Below are 23,131 nucleotides of genomic sequence, written 5' to 3'. Positions count from 1 at the left end.
GATCATACACCATGGTCAAGTGGGGTTCATCCCAGGGATGCAAGGATGATACAATATTTGCAAATCAATAAATGTAATACATCACATAAACAAAAGAAAAGGCAAAAATGACATGATGATATCAGTAGATGCAGAAAAAGCATTTGATAAAATCAGGCACCCATTTATGATAAAAAACATTCATCAAAGTGGGAGTAGTGGGAGCATACCTCAACATGATAAAGGCTACATATGGGAAACATACAACCAATATCATATTCAACAGGCAAAAACTAAAAGCTTTCCCCTAGCATCATGAACATGAAAAGTGTGTCCACTTTCACCACTTCTATTCCCTATATTATTGGAAGTTCTAGACAAAGCAATCAGGAAAAAAGGAAGTAAAACTGTCATTGTTTGCAGATGACATGACAGTGTGCATAGAAAACCCAGTAGACTCCACAAAAAAACAACTCAACCTAATAAGCAAGTTTGGCAAAACAGCAGGATACAAAGCCCATATTCATAAATCAAAGGCATTTTTGTGCACCAACAATGAAAAATCAGGAACAGAAATTAGGGGAAAAAATCTCATTTGCTGTAGCAACAAGAAAAATAAAGTACATGAGTATAAACCTATCCAAGGTAGTGAATGATCTGTACTCAAAAAACTACACAACACTGAGGAAATAAATTAGAGAAAACATGAATAAATGGAAGCATATACCATGTTTATGGATTAGAAAATTAACATCATCAAAATGTCCATACTACCCAAAGCAATTTATAGATTCAATGCAACACCTATTAAAACACCAATGACATATTTCACAGATATAGAACAAACATTACAAAAATTTATATGGAATCATAAATGACCCTGAATAGCCTCAGCAATTTTGAAAAAGAAGAAGAAATTAGGAGGGATCAGAATACCTGATATCAGACTATACTACAAAAACACTGTAATCAAAGCAGTCTGCTACTGGCATAAGAACAGACACATAGACCAATGGAACAGAATAGAGAGCCAAGAAATAAACCCATGTCTGTATGGTCAATTAATATTCAACAAAGGGGGCAGAAACATAAAATTGAGTAAAAATAGCCTCTTCAACAAATGGTGTTGGGAGATCTGGACAGCTACATGCAAAAAAAAAAATGAAATTCAACCACCAACTTAAACAATACACAAAAATAAACTCAGGATGGATAAAAGATTTAAATACAAGTCATGACACCATAAAAGTCCTAGAGGAGAACATAGGCAGGAAAATCTCAGATATTCCACACAGCAATATTTTCACCATATGTCCCCTAGAGCAAGTGACATAAAGGAAAGAGTAAATAAATGGGACTTCATCAAAATAAAAAGCTGCTGCATGGCTAAAGAAAACATCAGCAAAATGAAAAGGGAACCAACCATATGTGAAAATGCATTTGTCAATGATACTTCAGACAAGGGTTTCATCTCCAAAATATATAAAGAACTCATACAACTCCACTCCAGGATGACAAACAATCTAATTAAAAAATGAGGAAAGGACCTGAACAGACACTTCTCCAAGGAAGGCATACAGAAGGCCCTGACAAGTAAAAAGATGATCAGCATCACTAGCCATCAGAGAGATGCAAATTAAAACCACAATGAGATACCACTTCACATCAGTCAGAATGGCCATTATTACTAATCAACAAACAGCAAGTGCTGGTGAGGCTGTGGACAAAAGGGAACCTTAGTGCACTGTTGGTGAGATCACAGACTGGTGCAGCCACTGTGGAAAACAGTATGAAATTTCCTCAAAAAAACTAAAACTGGAACTGCCTTTTGACCTGGCAATTCCACTGCTAGGATTATACCCTAAAAACCCTAAAACACCAATTCAAGAAAATCTATGCACTCCAATGTTCATAGCAGCATTATTTATAATAGCAAGTGCTAGAAACAGTCTAAGAGTCCATCAGTAAATGAGTGGAGCAGAGAACTAGGTACATTTATGCAATGGAATTCTATGCAGTAGAAAGAAAGAAGGAGCTCCTACCCTTTGCGACAGCATGGATGGAACTGGAGAGCATTATGCTAAGTGACATAAGCCAGGAGATGAAAGATAAATACTGTATGATCTCACCTATAAGTGGAGCCTAAGTAACAAAATAAACAAACAAGCAAAATAGAACCAGAGACATTGAAATAAGAAGCAAACTGGCAGTAACAAGAGAGAGGAGAATCGGGGGGGAGGGGAAAGGTCATCAAGGAACATCTATGAAGGATCCATGGGCACAGCCAAAAGAGTTAGGATTGAGGGTTGGAGGTGAGAAGTATGGCATGGGGAAAGTGAAAATAACTGCTAGAGCAACAATAAAAAAAAGACAAAAAAATTAATTTAGTTCATTTTTCCCAAGTATTTCAATGCAGTAATTCACAAAGGAGATAACAGTATTTATTGCTGGTGTGGTTTAAGAATGACAATTTCTGGTTGTTTTTCATGTTACCTTTTTAACCCCACTTCCAACAAAGCCTGGTAGCTCACTAGCTGGGCAGTTTGACCAATGTTTTGTCTTTAACATGGAAGGCAGAACACCCAGGGTGTGCTCCCAGTGGTGCAGCTGTTTTCATGAATGTTATGGTGGATTCTTCTCTTTAGTTATGAATCAATTTTTTGGAGACTTCAAATAATGATCTATAGGAATTCGTACTGTGAGGAAGGATGGAATATTCTTTTAAACTCAGAGAAAATAAGTAAAAAAAAAATACAAATGCAAGAGGCAAGGCATGTGCAGCTCCCCAGATGGAAATGGAGAAGGTCCTTGGGATACTGCAGCTTTATCATTATTTCTGACAACATAAGGACATATTTCTGAGGGGCTTCCACAAGTGCTTTTGTGTGGTGATAGCCTTGCTATGGTGAGGGAAAAAAATCAATAAAGTAGAAGCACATGAGGAGCTCTCAGATGCCTGAAGAACTTGACAAGAGGTCAAATGAGAGAATAAAATGTATGACCTTTTACACAAATGTTACTGTTGACAAGTTGGAAAAAGCACACCTTATTTTTGATTGGGCCAAGTGGGGGAAAGGAAGGTGAAAATTCACAGTGATAGAAACTGCATCAGCAAAGATCCACAAGGTGGAATGAATATGTAACTGCCCTAGGGTGGTGAAGGGTCTACAATAACTGTACACATTTGAAGGAACAAGAAGTAATACTAAATACGTGAATCTTGAATATCAGGTAAAGGACTTCGGATTTGATGTTATCAGTTTTAGGGTATTGTTTACAATCTTGCCCAAAAGAGTCACATGGTCAAAGAAGTGAGTTTTATTGTTACTGTTTTGGGCGAGGTCCAACCACTTTGTTTTATTTTGTTTTTTGTTTGTTTGTTTTAGAATTTTGACAACAGTACTGGTTTGCTGGTAAATGTTGAACTACCAGCTCTCTTAGGGAAAAGTACCCAATTTGCAGCATTGACCAACTTCCATGACATAAATACTCCCTTTGCGGTTGATTTCAAGGTATTTACATATTGTCACTGAGCATAGAGCTGGAACCAGCCAGTTATAGCACACTCCTGAACAGCCAGGTGCACAAGGATGAGTACATAACAGTCCCCTTAGCCCTTTCTTCCCTTTCTCTTCTCTTTATCCTGTGAATGTCCTCTGCCAAAGCAAAGACTTTGGCATTCTCTTAATTGACCCTCTACCTCATAAATAACAAAGTGAAAAGCCAGCATTACCATGGTATAAAAATGAATTGTGTGTGTTATAGCAAGTTCTCACAATGAAGCAAGTGATTAAATTAGACAAACTGTGTTTGAATTTTAAAGTATTCACACAAATCCAGCCAGTAATGTGAAAAGTATTTTGAATATCCAGCACCAACTCATATCTTCAGGTAATTAGAAATTGGCATTTAATTGCCATTTTATTGGTAAAATTCACTGAAGTGAGCTAATTGTTTGGAGTCTCTAATTCATCAACTGTGGATTCCCTTGATTTGACTATTGAAAGTGATTCTCAATAAATGTTACATTTCTTTCCAGAGTCTCTAAATATTTCTCCATTCACATAAAATATATTGGTCTTGCTATATGTGGCTTGCTATATGAAGTCAGATATTAAATTAAAAAACAGCGTTTATGCTTATTATTAAGACATATATGGGAAGCGGTTGAAATCAGAGTTGTATCTCTTTTATTGCTTTTACTATTTGATATATATTCACTTTATTTGTCTGCTCTTAAAGTCACTTATTAAATCTGCATGACTGATGAAGTTGAATGAGGCAGAGTCATGCTTCAACTTAAGAAAAACAAAAACAAAAGCAGACCAACTCTCAGTGCCTGAACTTCAGAGGCCACCTGAGAACAAGGTCCAACCACTTTAATAGTTTGTATTCATTTAATAAGGCTCATTTGATGTTTTACTCATTTTTTGGAATTCAATTGAAGTTGATGTTTCTATCAACTATGAACCAGAGGATGTGTCCCCACCAAAGAGTAACATAAAATGGGAGTGTTCTTGAACCCTTTAAGGTACATGTGGTTGTGTTTATGCCCCTATGATCATTGTCAGCATTTACTGAAACCATGAGGTACTTCTTTTTTCCCAGCTTTATCTCAATCTTGCTGCCTTTTTATTTTGGATTTTCTTAGTCATAATGAAATTTTTAAGTTAGGAAGACCCTTAGAAGTAATTTTGTCAGTGAGAAACAACTTAGAAAAATAGTTTGCCCATTAATGTACATACTCATCTCACTTCTTCTTTAGACTTTGACAGGAAAATGGTAATTGAGTTTGATTAATCAGTCATCAGACCAACTATAAGCATAACCATTATGGCATCAGTTGGTCATTCTTTCTTTTTCCCAGGCAAGGTAATTGACTTAATTTTTTTCAAATATGTTCTATACAAGGAAGCAGTATTACTGTTGTGACTATGAAAAATATGAGGTATGAAAGATATACTTTTTTACCTACCAACCAAGTTTCAAGCAGCTTAAGAACTTGAATACTACCAATATAGTTGACTGTATCCCTCTCCTTTACCCAGAAATACTTGTTATTTTCATGTAGTTCTTTATGCCCAAATCACTAAGCGGTTAATATTCTGAATGTTTCCTACTTCTATTTCCTTCCTTCCTTTCTCCCTCCCTCCCTCCTTTCCTCCCTCCCTCCCTCCCTTCCTTCCTTCCTTCCTTTTTTTTTTCTTTTCTTTTTTCTCAACTTTATGCTTGTGAGATACATAGATGTAGACCTAGGTCACACATACATTTACACTAATTTATTGATATATAGCATTTATCTTATCTTATGGATATATCCTTATTCAATCTATTCACTTCTTGAAGGATATGTAGGTTATTCCCCATTTCCAGCTTCCTCAACTCCCTTTCAAGAAGTATAATCACTCTAAACAAATAAAATCTACATAACTATAACAAAATTGGAAAGGAAATGTTTGACTGTTTAAGAGAACATGGAACTTCTGGCCAAGATGTAGGCATAAGTAGATAGACTGTGCCTCCTCACACAACCAAAAGAAGGGCAACAACAAATTTAAAAACAGAAAGTAACCGGAACTGCCAGAAAAGTGAACTGCATGGAAGTCAGACAACCAAGGAGTTAAAGAAGAAACATTCATCCAGATTAGTAGGAGGGGCAGAGATGGGCAGCTGGAGTAGAAAGGATGCACAGCAAGGGAGCAGCTGGAGGACTGGGGTGGGTGAGGCAATGGCTGGAAGACCAGGTGATCCCATATTTGCATATGGATAAACCATGAGGAACAACAGGGGAGCAAGACAGACCATGCAACCCAGGGCTCCAGTGCAGGAAAATAAAGTCTCAAAACCTCTGACTGAAAACACCTGTGAGGATTGAGGCAGTAGAAGAAACACCCAGGAGAGTTTGTTGGAGACTCACAGTGTCCTAGAACATACACAAATCCACCCACCTAGAAATCAGCACCAGAAGGGCCCAATTTCTTTGTGGACAGCAGAGGAAGTGACTGAAAGCTGGCCAAGAGCTGAGCAAGTGACATTGTTCCCTCTCTGACCCTTCCCCCACATACAGCGCCACAACACAACAAAGTGGGTTGCCCCACCCTGGCAAATACCTAAGGCTCCTCCCTCTACTATGTAACAGGCACGCTCAGACAAAAAAAAAATGTGTACCAAATGAAAGAACAGATTAAAGCTCCAGAAAAAAAATACAACTGGGCAATGAAGAGATAACCAACCTATCAGATGCAGAGTTCAAAATACTGGTAACCAGGATGCTCACAGAAGTGATTGACCTGGCTGGCGTGGCTCAGTGGATTGAGCGCGGGCTGGGAACCAAAGTGTCCCAGGTTCGATTCCCAGCCAGGGTACATGCCTGGGTTGCAGGCCATAACCCCCAGCAACCACACATTGATGTTTCGCTCTCTCTCTCTCCCTCTCTCCCCTCCCTTCCCTCTCTAAAAATAAATAAATAAAAAAATCTTTAAAAAAAAAAAAAAAAAAAAAAAAAAAAAGAAGTGATTGAGAATGGTTGCAAAACAGAGGAAAAAGTGAAGGCTATGAAAAGTGAAATAAAGGAAAAGGTACAAGGAACCAATAGTGACAGGAAGGGAACCAACAGTGACAGGAAGGAAACTGGGACTCAAATCAATGGTGTGGACCAGAAGGAAGAAAGAAACATTCAGCCAGAACAGAATGAAGAAACAAGAAGTCAAAAAAATGAGGAGAGGTCTAAGAATCTCTGGGACAACTTTAAATGTTCCAATATCTGAGTCATAGGGGTATCAGAAGGAGAAAAGGAAAAGCAAGAAATGGAAAACTTATTTGAAAACATAATGAAGGAGAACTTCCCTAATCTGGCAAAGGAAATAGACTTCCAGGAAGTCCAGGAAGCCCAGAGAGTCCCAAAGAAGTTGAACTGAAGGAAGCACACACCAAGGCACACCATAATTACATTACCCAAGATGAAAGATAAGGAGAGAATCTTAAAAGCAGTAAGAGAAAAGGAGACAGTTGCCTATGAAGGAGTGCCCATAAGACTGTCAGCTGATTTCTCAAAAGAAATCTTGCAGGCAAGAAGGGACTGGAAAATCATGAAAGGCAGGACCTACATCCAAGATTGCTCTGTTCAGAAAAGCCATCACTTGGAATGGAAGGGCAGATAAAGTGCTTCCTAGATAAGGTAAAGTTAAAGGCATTCAGCATCACCAAGCCTGTATTATCTGAAATGTTAAAGGGATTTATCTAAGAAAAAGAAGATCAAAAATATGAACAGTAAAATGACAACAAACACACAACTACCAACAACTGAACCTAAAAAACAAAAACAAAAACCAGCTAAGCAACTAGAACAGGAAGAGTTTTGCAGAAATGGAGATCACATGGAGGGTTATGATTGGGGAGGGGGAGAGGAGAGAATGGGGGAAAATGTACAGGGAATAAGAAGCATAAATGGTAGATACAAAAATAGACAGGAGGAGGTCTATTTCCTATACTTAAGAATAGTATAGGAAATGTAGAAGCCAAAGAACTTATATATACAACCCATGCCCATGAACTAAGGTGGAGAATTGCTGATGAAGGGTGGGGTACAGGCAAAGGGGAATAAAGGGCAGAAAAAAATGGGACAACTGTAATAACATAATCAATAAAATATATTTAAAATATAAAAAGAACATGGTGTTTTAAGCAATTTAGTACATGCTTTTATATATGAAAAATGTAATTGTCATATGGCTGGAAAGCAGCAATATCTAGGATAATATTTTATGTATAAATATATGCATAGGTCTTATTAATTTATTTATTGAAATAGGACTTCTATGCAAAATCTGGTTAGCCTGATTCCAAATTCAAAATTTACTCAAAATTTAATTTATTGTTAAATGCACAGTAATGTACATTTATATTAGTTTAGAAGGCCTTACGCATATATTACTCTCTATGCTGTGCACTGTCTCTGGACATTTTAGTTTATTCTATTGAGTTAGGCAACATGTGTGAAAAGAAAACTCTCAAATCTTCCCCTTCAGCCATGACTCCTCTCCCAGGCACAGATCCCATGTGGGTCCCAATATGAACTCTAGCCTCTGCACCTGAATGTCTTAATCATATCTCACACTTAATGTGAAAACACTACCTCTGGACCCAACATTTCTTAAAATATGTGCCATGAACACTAGATCAGCAGAATATAGTAAATATTAGATTAAAGTTTGAAGAAACAGATGTGGTCAAATAAATTTTGGAAACAGAGGCTTAAATAAACTCAAATTTATTGTTTACAACAGTACTTTACTATAGTAATATACATTGTGATTTTCTAACACTTTTTGGACCCAAGACTTTTTTCTTTTGCTTTGTCTTGTTTTAGTTCACAGCATTTCTAAGGACTAGCATTCTGATTAATGTATTTTAGTAGACACTAGTGTAAACAATGAAGAGGGAGTTTTTATTGATAAGACAGTCCCCTAATGACATATCAATTAGAGTATGACCTGTTCATTATGCATGGTCTTCAATAGGTTCTTCAAGGTGTCATTGTTTCTGTGATGGCAGCATTATGAAGCACTGCTTTGTTAACACAGCAGGCCAAGAGTAGTAGTTAATGGGTAAGCAGCTCTGCGGCCTAATGATTCCACTCTAAATTGGGACCAGCTACTGGATTCTGAATCCAGTAGCTGAATTTTCTCACAGCAGGTAGAGTGATTGCTTTTGCAAACTGAATTCACTTAGTCCCTTAATATATGTATGCTATGAAATGTCTCTTGGGACTGAGAAGCACAAAGCTAAGACTGTTGTCTCAAAGGAACTGTTTGCAAATCGGGAGTTAATGCAGTCCACCGGTGGGAAAAGGATATGGCTCTGCTCTGCCTTCCTAAGTCTCTGCTGTGATGCAAAAAGCAGCTGAAGCCACAGCTGGAGTTCCTGTTACCTTTCCTTTAAGAACTCTTTTCCCCCTAAACTCACTGAGTTCGTGCTTTCCAAAAAAATGGCAGTTACTTTGTTTTCCATGAAAGAGCAATAATAACCTTTTCCACCAAATCCACCTTGATCCCCTTCCTTCACATTCTAATGATACTAATTCTCATTTGTGCTGTTTGATCATTAGGCGTAGACTAAAAGTGTACAACTGATCTCTACATTTTCCTGTGATAAAATCAACCATGAAAAGTCATTATAAATTTAGTTTGGATGAAGTTTTCTTAATCAAACTCTCTTACACTTGTCCCAAAGGAAAGGAATCTGCCATTTTAAAAAACCTCTGACATATAACCATGTTCGTTTTATTTTTGGAGCTAAGGGGATCTCTTATTACTTTCATGTTTCTGGTTCAGAAAAGGTTAGAGCCATTTGTAAAAAATGAAACTTATGCAGAGCATGCCCTCTTCCAGACCTATTTTTTTCCTTAAAAAAAGCAAATTAAATTGGTCTGGGGATTTTCCCCTAGAATACGCTAATTAGAATATTCTTTACTTAATTAAGATTTATTTTTATATATATTATACTAACAAATACATGGAAAATGATAAACATGCAATAGTAGTTGACTAGTTACATAAATACTACTAACTGACCATAAGCATGGTAATATTTCAAAACCATTAATGAGTTGTGAAAATGTTCATGATTTGATCAAATTAGTTTTTCAAAACAATAGGTAAAGCATGGGATTGGTTTTGTTAATGTTAAATGTACTCATCTACACAAAGAAGGGAGATTGGAAGCAGAGGCCATGTGGACACATACATGAGAACACAGCAGTCGAAAGCACAAAATTTGGGTTTCCAGGAACTTGAGTATAATTCTGTTTTTTCCCTCTCCATGACATTAGGGAAATTCGTTTGCCTTTTTAAGCCTTAGTTTTTTTCATATCTAAAAGAAGGTTAAATAATAATGCCTAACTCTATGTGGTAGTTAGTTGGATTAAATAATACATGCTAAGCTCTTAGCATGAAGCAATTGCTCTATAGTGGTAGACATTATTACTACTTTTTTAATTTACCAAAATGTTACCAATGGTTATTTCTAGGTGAGGGAGGCCTTGTGATTTATTGTGTTTTTATGTTTTTATCAACATATATAATACATGTAACATAAAATAATAGATATTTAATATAGTTGTATTTAATTACACAAAGTATGAAAAACATATCTTTACATAATATATATTCCTCTTTTGCTTCTTGTCTCTAAACAAGTTTTATTTCTCATAACATTGATTTACTTTTATTTGACTGAAATGAGATAAAGAAGGCAAACAGTGTTATGTCTTCAGCACAGAGGGAGAACATGACTTTGAGAAGTCCTCCAGTGGAGTGCAGCTCATGGGTGTCATACTGACACTGCACCCAAATCTTCTAATTCTAAGTCCACTTTTAATTCTCAAAGACTAAAGGAGAAAAACATACTTCTTTACCTTTTGGAATAACATGGAAAACAAAATTAACTAAGAATTACAAACAGTGAAGAGGTTCCTGATTGAAGGATTACTTTAACAGTTTTTCCCTTCTAACTTTGATCTATAAGGTAAAATCTTTCCCAGCTACTAGTATATGTCTAGTTTTTTAATGCTTCAGCAAGAGTGCAAACACCCATATCTGGACCAGAAATGTGGTGGTTTAGTTAATAACAATATAATTTATTAGCATGTTTTGAGAGTGAGAATTGATTTCAGGTTCTTTATAATATTTCTGAAACTCTAGGGAAACCCTGGAACCTTCCTAAATCTTAGATTACATAAAACTCTGAGGTCAATGAAAAGCTTTTGGTACTTTCAGAACAGAAACTGAGTATCCCTTATTTTAAATCATTAAGAAGATTCAAACATACTTTATGGTAGTTTATTTGTGGAAATATAAAAACAACTAAATTTCTTCCCTTTTTTCCCCCTTTTCACAGCTTAAAGGGAGCTGACGCTGGCAATGGGATCAGGGTGTATGTACCTGATATCGGCATGTTCATTGCTAGTCTGACCATCTGGCTCATCTGTAGAAACATCGTTCAGAAACCACTGACAGAAGAAGCAGCACAGTATAACCTGGAGTTTGAAAATGAAGAATTGGTAAATCTGACTTCATGAATTTTCCTTTGATTTCTGAGTGCCTTGACCCTTAATAGGTGTGGAAGAGTAATAGTAATTGCTAAGAATGCACAGTGCTTTACTGTGCCTGGCTTAAATTTGTGTAGTCCTGATGGGTGGGCATTCTCATCTACGCTTTGGCCAAGAAGAGATAAGTTTAGGGAATGTGAGTGCCACCCTTCCTGAGGCATTCATCCCCTATGGACAGGACTTGACCCTTTTCATTCTTCCAAACTATCATCTAGTATTAGCTCAAATGGTTAACGTTTTAAGTTCATAGTATTATGGTCCATTTGTCTAGATACCTTGGTTTTTGCAACATATTTAGAGAAATGGTAATACCTGGTATTCTTAGAACAAAAAAAAATTTACCTTTAAGGGAAACTTTCAGGTCTGTGTGCCTTGCTCTTCAGAAATGAGCTGTGTTAACTCAGCATGCCTTGATCAAGTTATTTTAAAGTGCTCCACAGAAAAACTGTATGCATTTAGAAAAGTATAAGAATTTTAAAAATTAAGGAAAAAAACAAATTAAAATGTATGTTAATTTTGAGCTATGTTTTTTATGGGGAAGGATTTCAGAAGAAGCTGTTGAATTGGGGAACATGTCAAATTTCACTACTTGGTGAATGAGAGCTTATCAGATAATTTGTCACACCATCCCCAATCTGCTTTGGAACACTGCTACATTCTAATAACTGTAATTTGTTAAGTGAATTTAGGTAGCATCGATTTAAAAAGTAGTTGATTTAGTAATTGAAAATAAAATTTGTAAAGGAAAATTTACTTAAAAGACTTCATTTGGATATTTGACACAAATACAACTACCAAATATTTTAACTGAAGTTTTTTTAGAACTTATACTAAGAATAGTAACTGCAAAGACATCAAAGGAGGAAAATTCTTACTTATGGCAAATGACTTCCATGCTTTACAACTAAGCAGCAAACTGACTTCCATACTTACAAAAACAAAACAATAAAGATGATATAATTCAGTAAACCTATGCAAACTAGAAATGATATTATTACCTGAAATCCTTATGGGTAACAGATATACAATCACATTGCATATCAATATTCTGCCCTTTTAAAGGCAAACATTAAAAAGGTACTTGGTAAGCCTTGGCTGGCATAGCTCAGTGGTTTGGTTCGCAGCTCGTGGGCTGCGAACCAAAGTGTCACAGGTTCGATTCCTAGCCAGGGCACATGCCTGGGTTACAGGCCATGACCCCCAGCAACCGCACATTGATGGTTCTCTCTCTCTCTCCCCCTCCCTTCCCTCTCTAAAAATAAATAAATAAATCTTTTAAAAAAAGGTACTTGGTGTAAAAAATAATTATTTCAAGGTAGCAACAAACCACATCTTGCATTCCAGTTTACAACCTATAAATTTGTCAGTGTTCTAAAAACAGATAAAACTATGAAACTGCTTTTCCTTCTTGTTGACCTTACAATTTTAAGACAGAAAATTTTATATTTTATTATCTATATTTACATTTTAATTTCTTTTATTATATTTACAACTTTGAATATCACCTGGTTTAAATAACCATTCCCCAAAATTACTCAAGTTCAGTGAAAGTAAACCTATTAACTCAAGCTCTCCAGTCTTAGGATTTTTTATTATTGTTTCTTATAGAGGCAAGCTTGTTTTTCAGTGATCCTCATATCATAAATAAGGAGTACAAGGGTATTTGTTAGAAATTAAGTCGACTCTGACATCTGACTTAGAATCTAGGTAATGGTGACTGTGTGATGTTGAAAAAATTGTTCTTTCTCCTTCTGGAAAATGGAAATTATAATAATACCTATGTCACAGAGTTGTGAGTACCGAATGACACCTCAAGTGAAAAATAGCAAGCACCATAGTGTGTGCTCCTTTGGGTTGCTTAATAAAATGCTACTTGCTCCTCAATGTGTTCATCTCCAATTTGAGAGGCAGTAGAGCAATTTTTAAATTTCAAATTCAGGGTCCTCTTAGGATAAGAGAAAGTTAAGTTGGTTGGTATGTTTGAGGGTGATGTACTCAGGGGAAAAAAACTTTCTGTACCATTTGTAACACACAACCATGAATAAATTACAAAGCCTCTTATAAAAGGACTGTCTCCAAGGACAAATCCTCTTTTGCCATAGGGCTGGAAAAACCTATACTGACTGAAAGAAGGATGAAAGTTAGGTTATAGTTAAGTTTATACAGCTGATGAAGAAGAGACACAAAGCTATTACATAGACTAATTCTAAAATCATGTTTCCTTCCTGACTTCATTCAATTCTCAAAGATAAACTTATGGTACCTCTCTCCCAGTAGAAATTCATTAAGTATCTGTACCCCATATATTATTAACCACATCATTTAATTACAACAAGAGGGATATATTACTTATTTGGGGATTTGAAAAATATTAAATATCATTATTATAAGGTTGATTTCCTCTCAGTTAAATTTGTTTTGGCCTGATTTAGATAATAATTTGTATTTTCTTAGCATATTCCAGCCTACCAGGTGGCCCAAGAGGACAGACTGGTGTGTGAATCTGAGATAAATCCACAAAGAAAATTTGTCTTACATGTGAAAAATCTGGTTTGAGTCTGAAAAGAATAGAAGTACACAGCCAAAATAAGCAAGGCAATTTATTTTGAAGGCCTCAACATATTTCCTGCTGCTTAAAAATCTTGGCATTTGTACTCTAGATTGTTTGGTTTTTGGAGAATCTTTTGAAAGAATAGTGTTTACTGGCATTGTTTCTTCTTTCATTTATCTCAGTGGAGAAATGGCAACATTAATCCACTGGTGCCTCGGAGAATTCCTTTTCAAATCCAGCATTGTTTTGAAGTAGCGATTAGTCCCTGGAGAGGAATCTTGAGTCTCCCCTAATCTTCATGGACTTGATGATGAGCCCAAGTTGGCTGTTTTTTAAGGGCATCACAAATCCAAGGATCCCACATGAAGATACTAGCAGCAGATGGGGACTAGCAGCAGGTGGGAGACTGATTTGCTCCTGCATTTTACAGAAAGCAGACCTTAGTAAGGGAACCAAATCCTCAAGTGTCATAGAACGTTTTCATCTGATATATCTGTGGTCTTTTTCGTTTGTTAATTTTAGTTCACAAGCAGACCTACAAATCATAACTGGGAGAAAGATTCATATTCCTAAATCTTTAAAAAATGAGTTGGGTTATTAAAATTAAATTGTGTAGAAGAAGGTTGCCTGTGCAATGACACACTACAGAATTTCAACAAACTGATATTGGTTGTATATTTCTATACTTTTAGCTTTATCTAGCTATTTAATGAGATTTCAGGACTTATTTTTGAAGCAAATGATATTTTAATATATTTTAAACCAAATTTATGATAAATTAAATGTTTATTCAAATAGGAATTTGAGTTGTGACTTGGTCTGCTTAAAGAAGCATCTTCTAAATAGTCTGACAAATCAAATATGAAGGATGAAAAGAATATTCCAGTATAAGTCATTCACCATCTGTTAAAACTTCAGGAATGCAACATTTAGGTCCTGCTAATACTATTTGGAACTTCATTCTGGTGCACTGGCCTTTCTAACCTCAAAAACTGCACTGACCTTCCTAATACCTAACATCCTTTTGACAAATGTGCACCTGCATTCTGTCACATATGATGACCAAGTGGGCTGTGTGCCTTAAGGTCCAGCTTTGAGATTCATGTTACTATTTTTTTAAAAGAAACTAAGAGTGGAAGAAATCAGCTGTTTTATTGTGACCTTTTAATTAGTCTTTCAGCATCTGCTCTGTTCTCACTTGAGATTCAGTACAAAGTCCCCCACTTTAAATTTTCCACAGCACACAGACATCATCATCTGGAACATGGAAGCATTCACAATGATAAGAAGCTGGACGGCTGCTCAGTTGCCCTGCAAACCATGCACTTTTGCTGCCTCTGCAGATCACTCTCAGACACTTGGCAAAAACTTAACTGTCACATGTCCCTCAAAATGCAACACACTTGGTCTGCCTTCTCTGGGTTATACCCATTCACAATTTTGATGTACTTTTAATTCTATTGATTTTAGAAGCCATTAATTTAAATAAAGGAAAGTTTTTACTTAGAGGAAATCATTTGCCTGTTGTCTTCAAGAAATCTTCAGTATTACAGTATGAGTGTCAGTATGAGTATTTATCACAGAGACTAGTTAGGTTTGGGTCCAAGACTAACTTAATCCCCCACAATATCTTCCAGCTATATCTCACTGGACACAAAGTGACAGCATGGATTCCCACTTATTTTTTCTTCTGATAAGGCACACCTGGGGAGCATACTCACAGGATAGTCAGCCAAAGGCATCATTGTCACATAGAAGGGCAGAGATGTTATTACTAATATTAGTAGTAGTAGTAATAGCATAAATATTTTTAAATTACATTTTACATTCAACACTATTTTATATTATTTTCAAGGGTGGAGCACACTGGTTAGACAATCACATACTCCACACAGTGTTTCCCCAATATTTCAAATACCCACCTGACACCAAACATAGTCATTACAATATTATTGACTATATTCCCTATGCTGTACTTTACATCCCCATGAATATTTTGTAACTACCAGTTAGTACCTTTTAATCCCTTCACCTTTTTCATGTAACCACTAACCTCCCACCCCTCTGGCTACCATCAGTCTGCTCTCTGTAGCTATGTCTATTTCAATTTTGTTTTTTTATTTAATTTGTTCTTTAGAGTAAAATCAGATGGTATTTATGTTTCTCTGTCTGACTTACTTCACTTACCACAATATTCTCTAGTTCTATCCATGCTGCCAAAAATAGTATAATTTCATTTTTTATGGCCAAGTCATGTTCCATTGCATGCATGCATTACCACTTTTTTATCCACCCATCTATCAATGGGTATTTGGGTTGCTTCCATATCTTGGCTATTGTAAATAACACACAGAATGTGTTATAATGCATTCCATGTAAATAACACAGAATGAACACATGGGTGCATACATGTTTCAAATTAGTGTTTTGGTGTTTGGATATATACTCAGAAATGAACTCGCTGAGTCAAAATTCAGTTCCACTTTTAATTTTTTAAGGAAGCTCCATACTGTTTTCCACAGTGATTGCACCAATCCGCATTCCCACCAACAGTGCACAAGAGTTCCCTTTTCTCCACATTCTCACCAACACTTATTGCTTATTGATTTACTAATGATAGCCATTCTGACAGGTGTGAGGTAGTATCTCATTTTGTTTTTAATTTGTATTTCTCTTGTGATTAGTGATGTTGAGCATCTTCTCTTATGCCTATTTGCTATCTGCATGTCCTTTTTGGAGAAATATCTACTTAGGTCTTCTGCCCACTTTTTAATTGGATTTTTTTGGTGTTGATGTGTCTGAGCTCTTTGTAAATTTTTTATATAAACTCCTTATTAGGTGCATCATTGGTAAATATCTACTCCCATTCTGCAAATTGTCTTTTCATTCTGTTGATGGTTTCATTTGCTGTGCAAAAGCTTTTTAATTTGATGTAGTTATATTTGTTTATTTTCTCTTTTGTTTCCCTTGTCCAAGAAAATATATCAGAAAAAATATTGCCAGGAGAGATATCAGATTTTACTGCCTGTTTTCTTTCATGAGTTTTATGGTTTTGAGTCTTACAGTTAAGTTTTTCATTCATTTTGTGTGTTTTTCTTGTATGTGATATAAGAAGGTGATCTAGTTTCATTTTTCTGCATGTATCTGTCTAATTTTCCCCATACCATTTAATGAATAAATTATCTTTAGCCAATTGTGTGATCTTGCTTCCTCTGTCAAATTTAATTGACTGTAGAAGTGTGGGTTTACTACAGGGCTCAAAATTCTGTTCCATTGGTCTACGTGCCTGTTTTATGCCACTACCATGCTATTTTGATTGGTATATTCTTGTAGCATAGTTTTATATCAAGTAGCATGATACCTCCAACATTTTTCTCCTTTCTCAAGATTGCTGAGCCTATTCAGGGTCTTTTGTGGTTCCATATAAGTTTTTGGATTATTTTTCCTAGTTCTGTGAAAAACACCATTAGTATTTTGGTAGGAATTGGATTGACTCTATAGGTTGCTTTGGATAATTTTAACAATGTTCATTCTTTCTGTCCATGAGCATGATATATGCTTCCATTTAGAAACATTATTATTGACAGTATGTTAATTAAGTAAACTTTGCCTAGACTATACTTGAATATGTGACTGACAGTAAAAACAACTTAAAGAATTAGCAATTAGGAAGTCAGCTCAAATATTTTGAAGCCATTAAAATAAAACTATGGAAAATTAAATACATCTCCATTTCTGTCTCATGCGCTTATTTATTTATTTAACAACATTTAACACTGTGTGCCTATTACCTGCTTTTTTTAAAGGAATCAAATCTTTGAAGTAGCCTTTTACCTTTAAAAATATTTTAGATGAACGTTTTTAAAAATTCTCAGAATATCTGGTTTGCCTTGGAATGTTTGGCAAGATATTTTATGCTTTTGAATTGCAAATAGCAATAAAACACCCACATAAGATACTTGTTTGTGAAATCTCAGAGTCCCATGTCCTTTCTGTGGAGGCAGAAGGGTCAGGTATGTTCTGAGGTGAAAGAAACAAGTGTGCCCCTGCCCCTGCTCCAATTCCAGAGAGTCTGTGTGTTTTCCATTGTTCTTTAAACTGGAAATACCCCTGAGATTGAAGTGTCACCAACTTAATGTCAATTAGCTCTCCATGTTTCTTTCAAAATATTGATCAGGTGTCTTGGAGCAGGAGCTATAGCTTCCATGCCTACCTCTCCTCACAGCCTTCATACTGACTCTCCTTCTAAGTTAACAGAAGCACTGGCCACCCAGTTGCTGGAACCAGAAACCCTGGTATAACTCTTAATTCCTTGAGCCTCTTGTCCTTTACTGTCAACAAGTCCTAAGGATGTTATGTTCAAATTGTATCTGAATTTGGTCCACTTTTCTCCATCTCACTGCCACAACCCTCATCCCAGCAACCACCATTTCTCAATTAGACCCAAGAAATAACCACCAAATGGACCTCCCCACTTTCATTTTCTGTTCTTACCCTGTCTTACTGACACCACATACAGCATCTGCATTATTCTTGTAAAATTTTAAGTAGAATTATGCCATTTACCCACATGAAATACTTCATTTGATTCCCATTAAACAAGAATAAAGTTACTGTTTTTTTAAGATTTTATTTATTTATTTTTAGAGAGGGAAGGGAGGGAGATAGAGAGAGAGAGAGAGAAACATCAATGTGTGGTTGCTGGGGGTTATGGCCAGCAACCCAGGCAGGTACCCTGGCTGGGAATCAAACCTGGGACACTTTGGTTCCCAGCCAGTGCTCAATCCACTGAGCTACACCAGCCAGGGCAAAATTAATGTTTTTAATGCTGACAGCCATGGTTCTGCATGATCTTAACACTTTCTACCTTTGCCTTCTTACCCTGTGCTCTTTCCCACCCTCTCTCTGTGGCATGGCCACATATCCAGAACTGACAACTTATTGTTTCTACTGTGCAATTCACTCTCTGAATAATTGCATAGCTGGATCCTTCTCTTTCATCAGGTCATCTCCTTCCCACAGAGGCCTTCACTGACCACCCTCCCAGATTACTCCCTGTCACTGTACCTGCTTTGTTATATTCATAACACTTATCACAATCTATAGTTGTTCTACATAGTGTTTTGTTTTGTTCTTTACCATCTGTGTCCCTTACCAGACAATGAACACATGATGGTAAGGATCACATCTGTCTTATTTTCTGCTGCACCAAATTATCTTGCTTTGCTTTTCAGATCTTTGTCTCTTTTTTCATCACATGGGCTTTGGGGATAACTGAAACAGTGCATTCCAAACCCCTGCAGTCAGATGCAATCTGCTTTTCCTCTGAATGTTCTCAGGATCTTGTATTAGAAACAGGTATATACATATATTTGGTTCATTTCCTCTGAGTGGTTGCAGCACCTCTCAGGTCCCATGGTGGATCTGCATTTGTATCCCACCTAAGACCTGGCACAGTGCTAAAAAGAAATCCTGAATTGAGGGAGATCAGAAGTGGATGGAGGGGGAAGGAATGTTGTCTGTTCCAGAGCACCTACAGCACTGCTCAGCCTTTCTATGTTTTAATAACAAAGATTTGCATTTTCTTTGCATCTCAGTTCCATCACAAGGAATGATATGGATCTTGAATCTTTTGGGAAACTTTTGAGCAAGAGGGAAGATTTGTTTGCCTTCAAAATGCTGCTTTTCTCATCATTCTCTGAATTATTTATTTCTAAAGGGAGAACTGGGGTGTATCAGTTAGAAGAGCTAAACTTAACTGGTTCTTACAAGAGAAGAGGGTCAATAATAACCTCTGCACCCTAAGACAAACTTTGAGTAAATAATACAGATGTGTGTGTGTATACTGATTTGCTTTTATAATGTTCTCGTAAATGAATTTTAAAAAATAAATTTTAAAGGAAAAAATAAGATAAATGGTGAATCCAGTTGATCTAATCTCCACTGTTGTTCCTTTCACTTTCAAATGATGCTCAGACGGGTCTTAAAGACTGTTGCAATCTCTAACTTGGTGATGTGACCTGAAAGTTTTTATTTACTTCTTTTTTAATTCAAAATGTTTTCCTTTTTATTTAATTTATTGGCGTGACACTAGCTAACAAAATTATACAGATTTCAGGTTCATAATTCTACACTGGCATGTTCATACTCCAAGTCAAATCTCCTTCCATCTCTGTTTATCCCCCATACCCTCCTATACCTCCCTTCACTGCACACTCACCCAGCAGTCATCATACATGTTGTCCATGTCCATGAGATTTTTCTCTTCTCTTTTCCTCAATTCCTCCACCTCTCCCACTCAGTCCCCAAACTCCTGCCTGACTGCTATCAGTGAGAACTCTATCTAGGAGTCTGTCTCTATTTTGCCTATTAGTTCATTTTGCTCATTATATTCTACATGTGAATGATATCATATAGTACGTGTCTTTCTCTGACTGGCTTATTTCACTTAACATAATACTCTCCAGGTCCATCCATGCTGTCACAAAGTAAGATTTCTTTCTTTCTTGTTTTGCTGTTGAGTAATATTCTATTGTATAAATGTACCACGGCTCCTTTATCTAGTCATCTACTGATGGACACAGGCTGCTTCCAAATCTTGGCTATTGTAAATAACACTACAATGAACACAGTGTTGCGTATATTCTTTTGAATTGCTGTTTCAGATTTCTTTGGGCAACTTCCCAGAAGTGGAATCACTGGGTCATAAGGCAGTTCCATTTTTAATCTTTTTGAGGTAACACCATACCACTTCCCACAGTGGCTGCCCCAGTCTCCATTCCCACCAACAGTGCACGGGAGTTCCCTTCTCTCCGCCTCCTCGCCTACACTTGTTGTTTGTTGATTTATCCTAGAAGAAAATGTAGATAGCAAAATCTCAGATATTACTTGCAGCAATATTTTTTTCTGATATATTTCCCTGGGCAAGGGAAACTAAAGAAAAAAAATGGGACTATATCAAACTAAAAAGTTTTTGCATATCAAAGGAAACCATCAACAAGATGAAAAAGACAACCTACATAATGGAAGAACATATTCACCAATTATATATCTGATAAAGGGTTAATATCCAATATTTATAAAGAATTTATAAAGCCCTGGCTGGTGTAGCTCAGTGGATTGAGCGCTGGCTGCAAACCAAAGCATCATAGGTTCGATTCCTAGTCAGGGCACATGCCTGGGTTGCAGGCAATGGCCCCCAGCAACTGCACATTGATGTTTCTCTCTCTTTCTCCCTCCCTTCCCTCTCTAAAAATAAATAAATAAATAAAATCTTTTTTAAAAAGAATTTATAAAACTCAACACCAAAAAAAAAAACAAATAATCCAATTAAGAAATGAGCAAAGGACCTGAATAGACATTTCTGTGAAGAGGACATACAGATGGCAAATAGACATACGAAAAGATTGTCAAAGCCACTAATCATCAGAAAATGCAAATAAAACCATAAGATGTCACCTTACACCTATACCTGTCAGAATATTTGTCATTAATAAATTGACTTGGACGTCTTCAAATGTTCTAATGTAGGGCTTATCCCAGACTTAATAAATCAAAATCTCTGGGAGGCAGCAGAAAGTGTTGGGTAGTACTAGGACATTTTTGTAAAGCTCCACAGATCCTGCTATGCTGGCTAACTTAACTGGTTACTGTCTGCTAATTTAGTTTGTCTTAACCTGTTCTTTATTAAACTTTCTTTACTCTGTAGAAAGTGATCAAGAGCATACATCTACATACTCACTTTTCCAAATGAAACAGGGAACTGTACAAAGTGCTCTTAAAAGTTTGGAAAAATAATCTCCCTAAAATAAATGTAGCAACAGAATAAAATACTTGTTTTTTCTGTACAATGCTGTCACGTTAGATTTATATAACATACATGACACCACAGAAACAAGGGACTTACTCTCTCCAACTGCTTGTTCCCACAAGGATATATGAGTGGCATTTATCTTCTGCAGTCAGATAAATGTGGATGGCCTCTTCTGTTGAGATGAACCCATTTGGATAACATAAATTGTTAACTTTTAATAATAAACAATGAATAAACAACTCCTGAAAAATGCACTTTAGAAAAATACTCCCTTTGCCTCCCAGATCTTTTGACTCATTATTTGTAACATTGATCTACTTCCATTGAAATGTTTTTAGTAGCTCAGTTTTAACACAAAGAAGAGGAAAATGGATTCAGCTACATGAAAAGCTCTGGCCTAATATCTGAAGCCTAAAAGAGGCTCCGCAGATAAATCACTTCAACATATTTTCCAATTAAGGTAGTCTGCCTTGGATATGAGCCAAACAAAATATTTTAGATTTTGCTTCATCAGCTGAATGTAGAACCAGTGGTGGTGGATGTCAGCCAGTGCGTGGATTCTAGACTGGTTGCTTCAGAGTCACCTACAGCAGCTCTTTGTTCATGCAGATCCTGGATTCACTCCCACAGTTTCTGATTTAGGAAATTTGGGAAGGAGCTTGGTAATCTGTCCTCTTAAAGATTCCCAGGTGATCCTTAGTATGTATTCCAACCCAGATTGAACCTTTTAGTGCTTGGAGGTGAAGAAATATGGATGTTTGGGTTCTACCAAAATTAATTTATCATGCCTTCTCTGTCCAAATTTGAGTGGAAATGACTGCTAATGCTGTGACTGTTGGGGACAGGGCTGCTGGGGAGAGGCAGATGTGAGATGAGATGCAGGGTCTGCTCTGCATCTAGGCCTGATCTAGTTCAGAGAGTACTCTATGCTGCATGCAGCTGTCCATACCACACAGAGCTTCCTCTCAGGAAATGAGAGATGTTACCATGATAGATGTGACCACATTTTGAAATTAAAAACTTTTAAAGGAGGTGAATTTGAAGGACTGACATTTCTTTAAGTTTTAGATTTTTGCATAGACAATAATGATATATAATATTTTATGCAACTTTTTAAACTATAAAGGGTCTCTTGGGCTTTGATTTCTAAGATAGCTCAGGAACCAGCAGAACTAAGGCAGTATTTATGTTACTGCCTCTTAGCTTCAAGGCCAGAATAAAGTTGTGTTCCAATGCAGGGACAGAGTACAACTGCAACAAGCAAAGCGGCTTGTTAGTAAATATGCTTGAGTGAGCTGATGCTCTTCCAGAGCGTCAGTGTTTATACTTCACCAGACGAATCACTTAGGCGAAGAAAGCCTGCCTGTTAATACGCCAGCCCTATGTGACTAATGGCAGTTTTGGCCCCAGCCTGGACAGTAGGGGCTCACCTAGTCAAACACTTCTCACTTTTGGCTCTCACTCAACTTGAAAGGTTTAGAAAGCATTTCCAACTGAGGGCCTCAGGGATTTTGGTACAAAAATGCTGAAAAACATCAAGTACAGGGTATGTTTATAAAAATCATAGGGGCCCTAGTCCCTCCTAAGAGAGGTCATGGAAATGCATTTGTTTAACCTCACAAAAGTTCTTGACCAGAGAAATTTTTACTTGATTTAATCTACATCCGTAGCAATTCTATAA

The 23,131-nt window shown here is 36.5% G+C and overlaps 1 protein-coding gene across 1 annotated transcript in view; it reads left to right on the top strand.

Annotated features, from left to right (window-relative positions):
• Positions 1-23,131, top strand: part of PIEZO2 (piezo type mechanosensitive ion channel component 2) — a 427,386-nt gene that overhangs the window by 187,318 nt on the left and 216,937 nt on the right. The window contains 1 exon segment of the mRNA XM_036009325.1: positions 10,876-11,038. Within this exon segment, the coding sequence (XP_035865218.1) occupies positions 10,876-11,038 (163 nt within the window).

This window comes from Phyllostomus discolor, chromosome 9 (assembly GCF_004126475.2).
Source record: "Phyllostomus discolor isolate MPI-MPIP mPhyDis1 chromosome 9, mPhyDis1.pri.v3, whole genome shotgun sequence".
Taxonomy (NCBI): domain Eukaryota; kingdom Metazoa; phylum Chordata; class Mammalia; order Chiroptera; family Phyllostomidae; genus Phyllostomus; species Phyllostomus discolor.
This window is presented reverse-complemented; position numbering and strand designations above follow the sequence as displayed.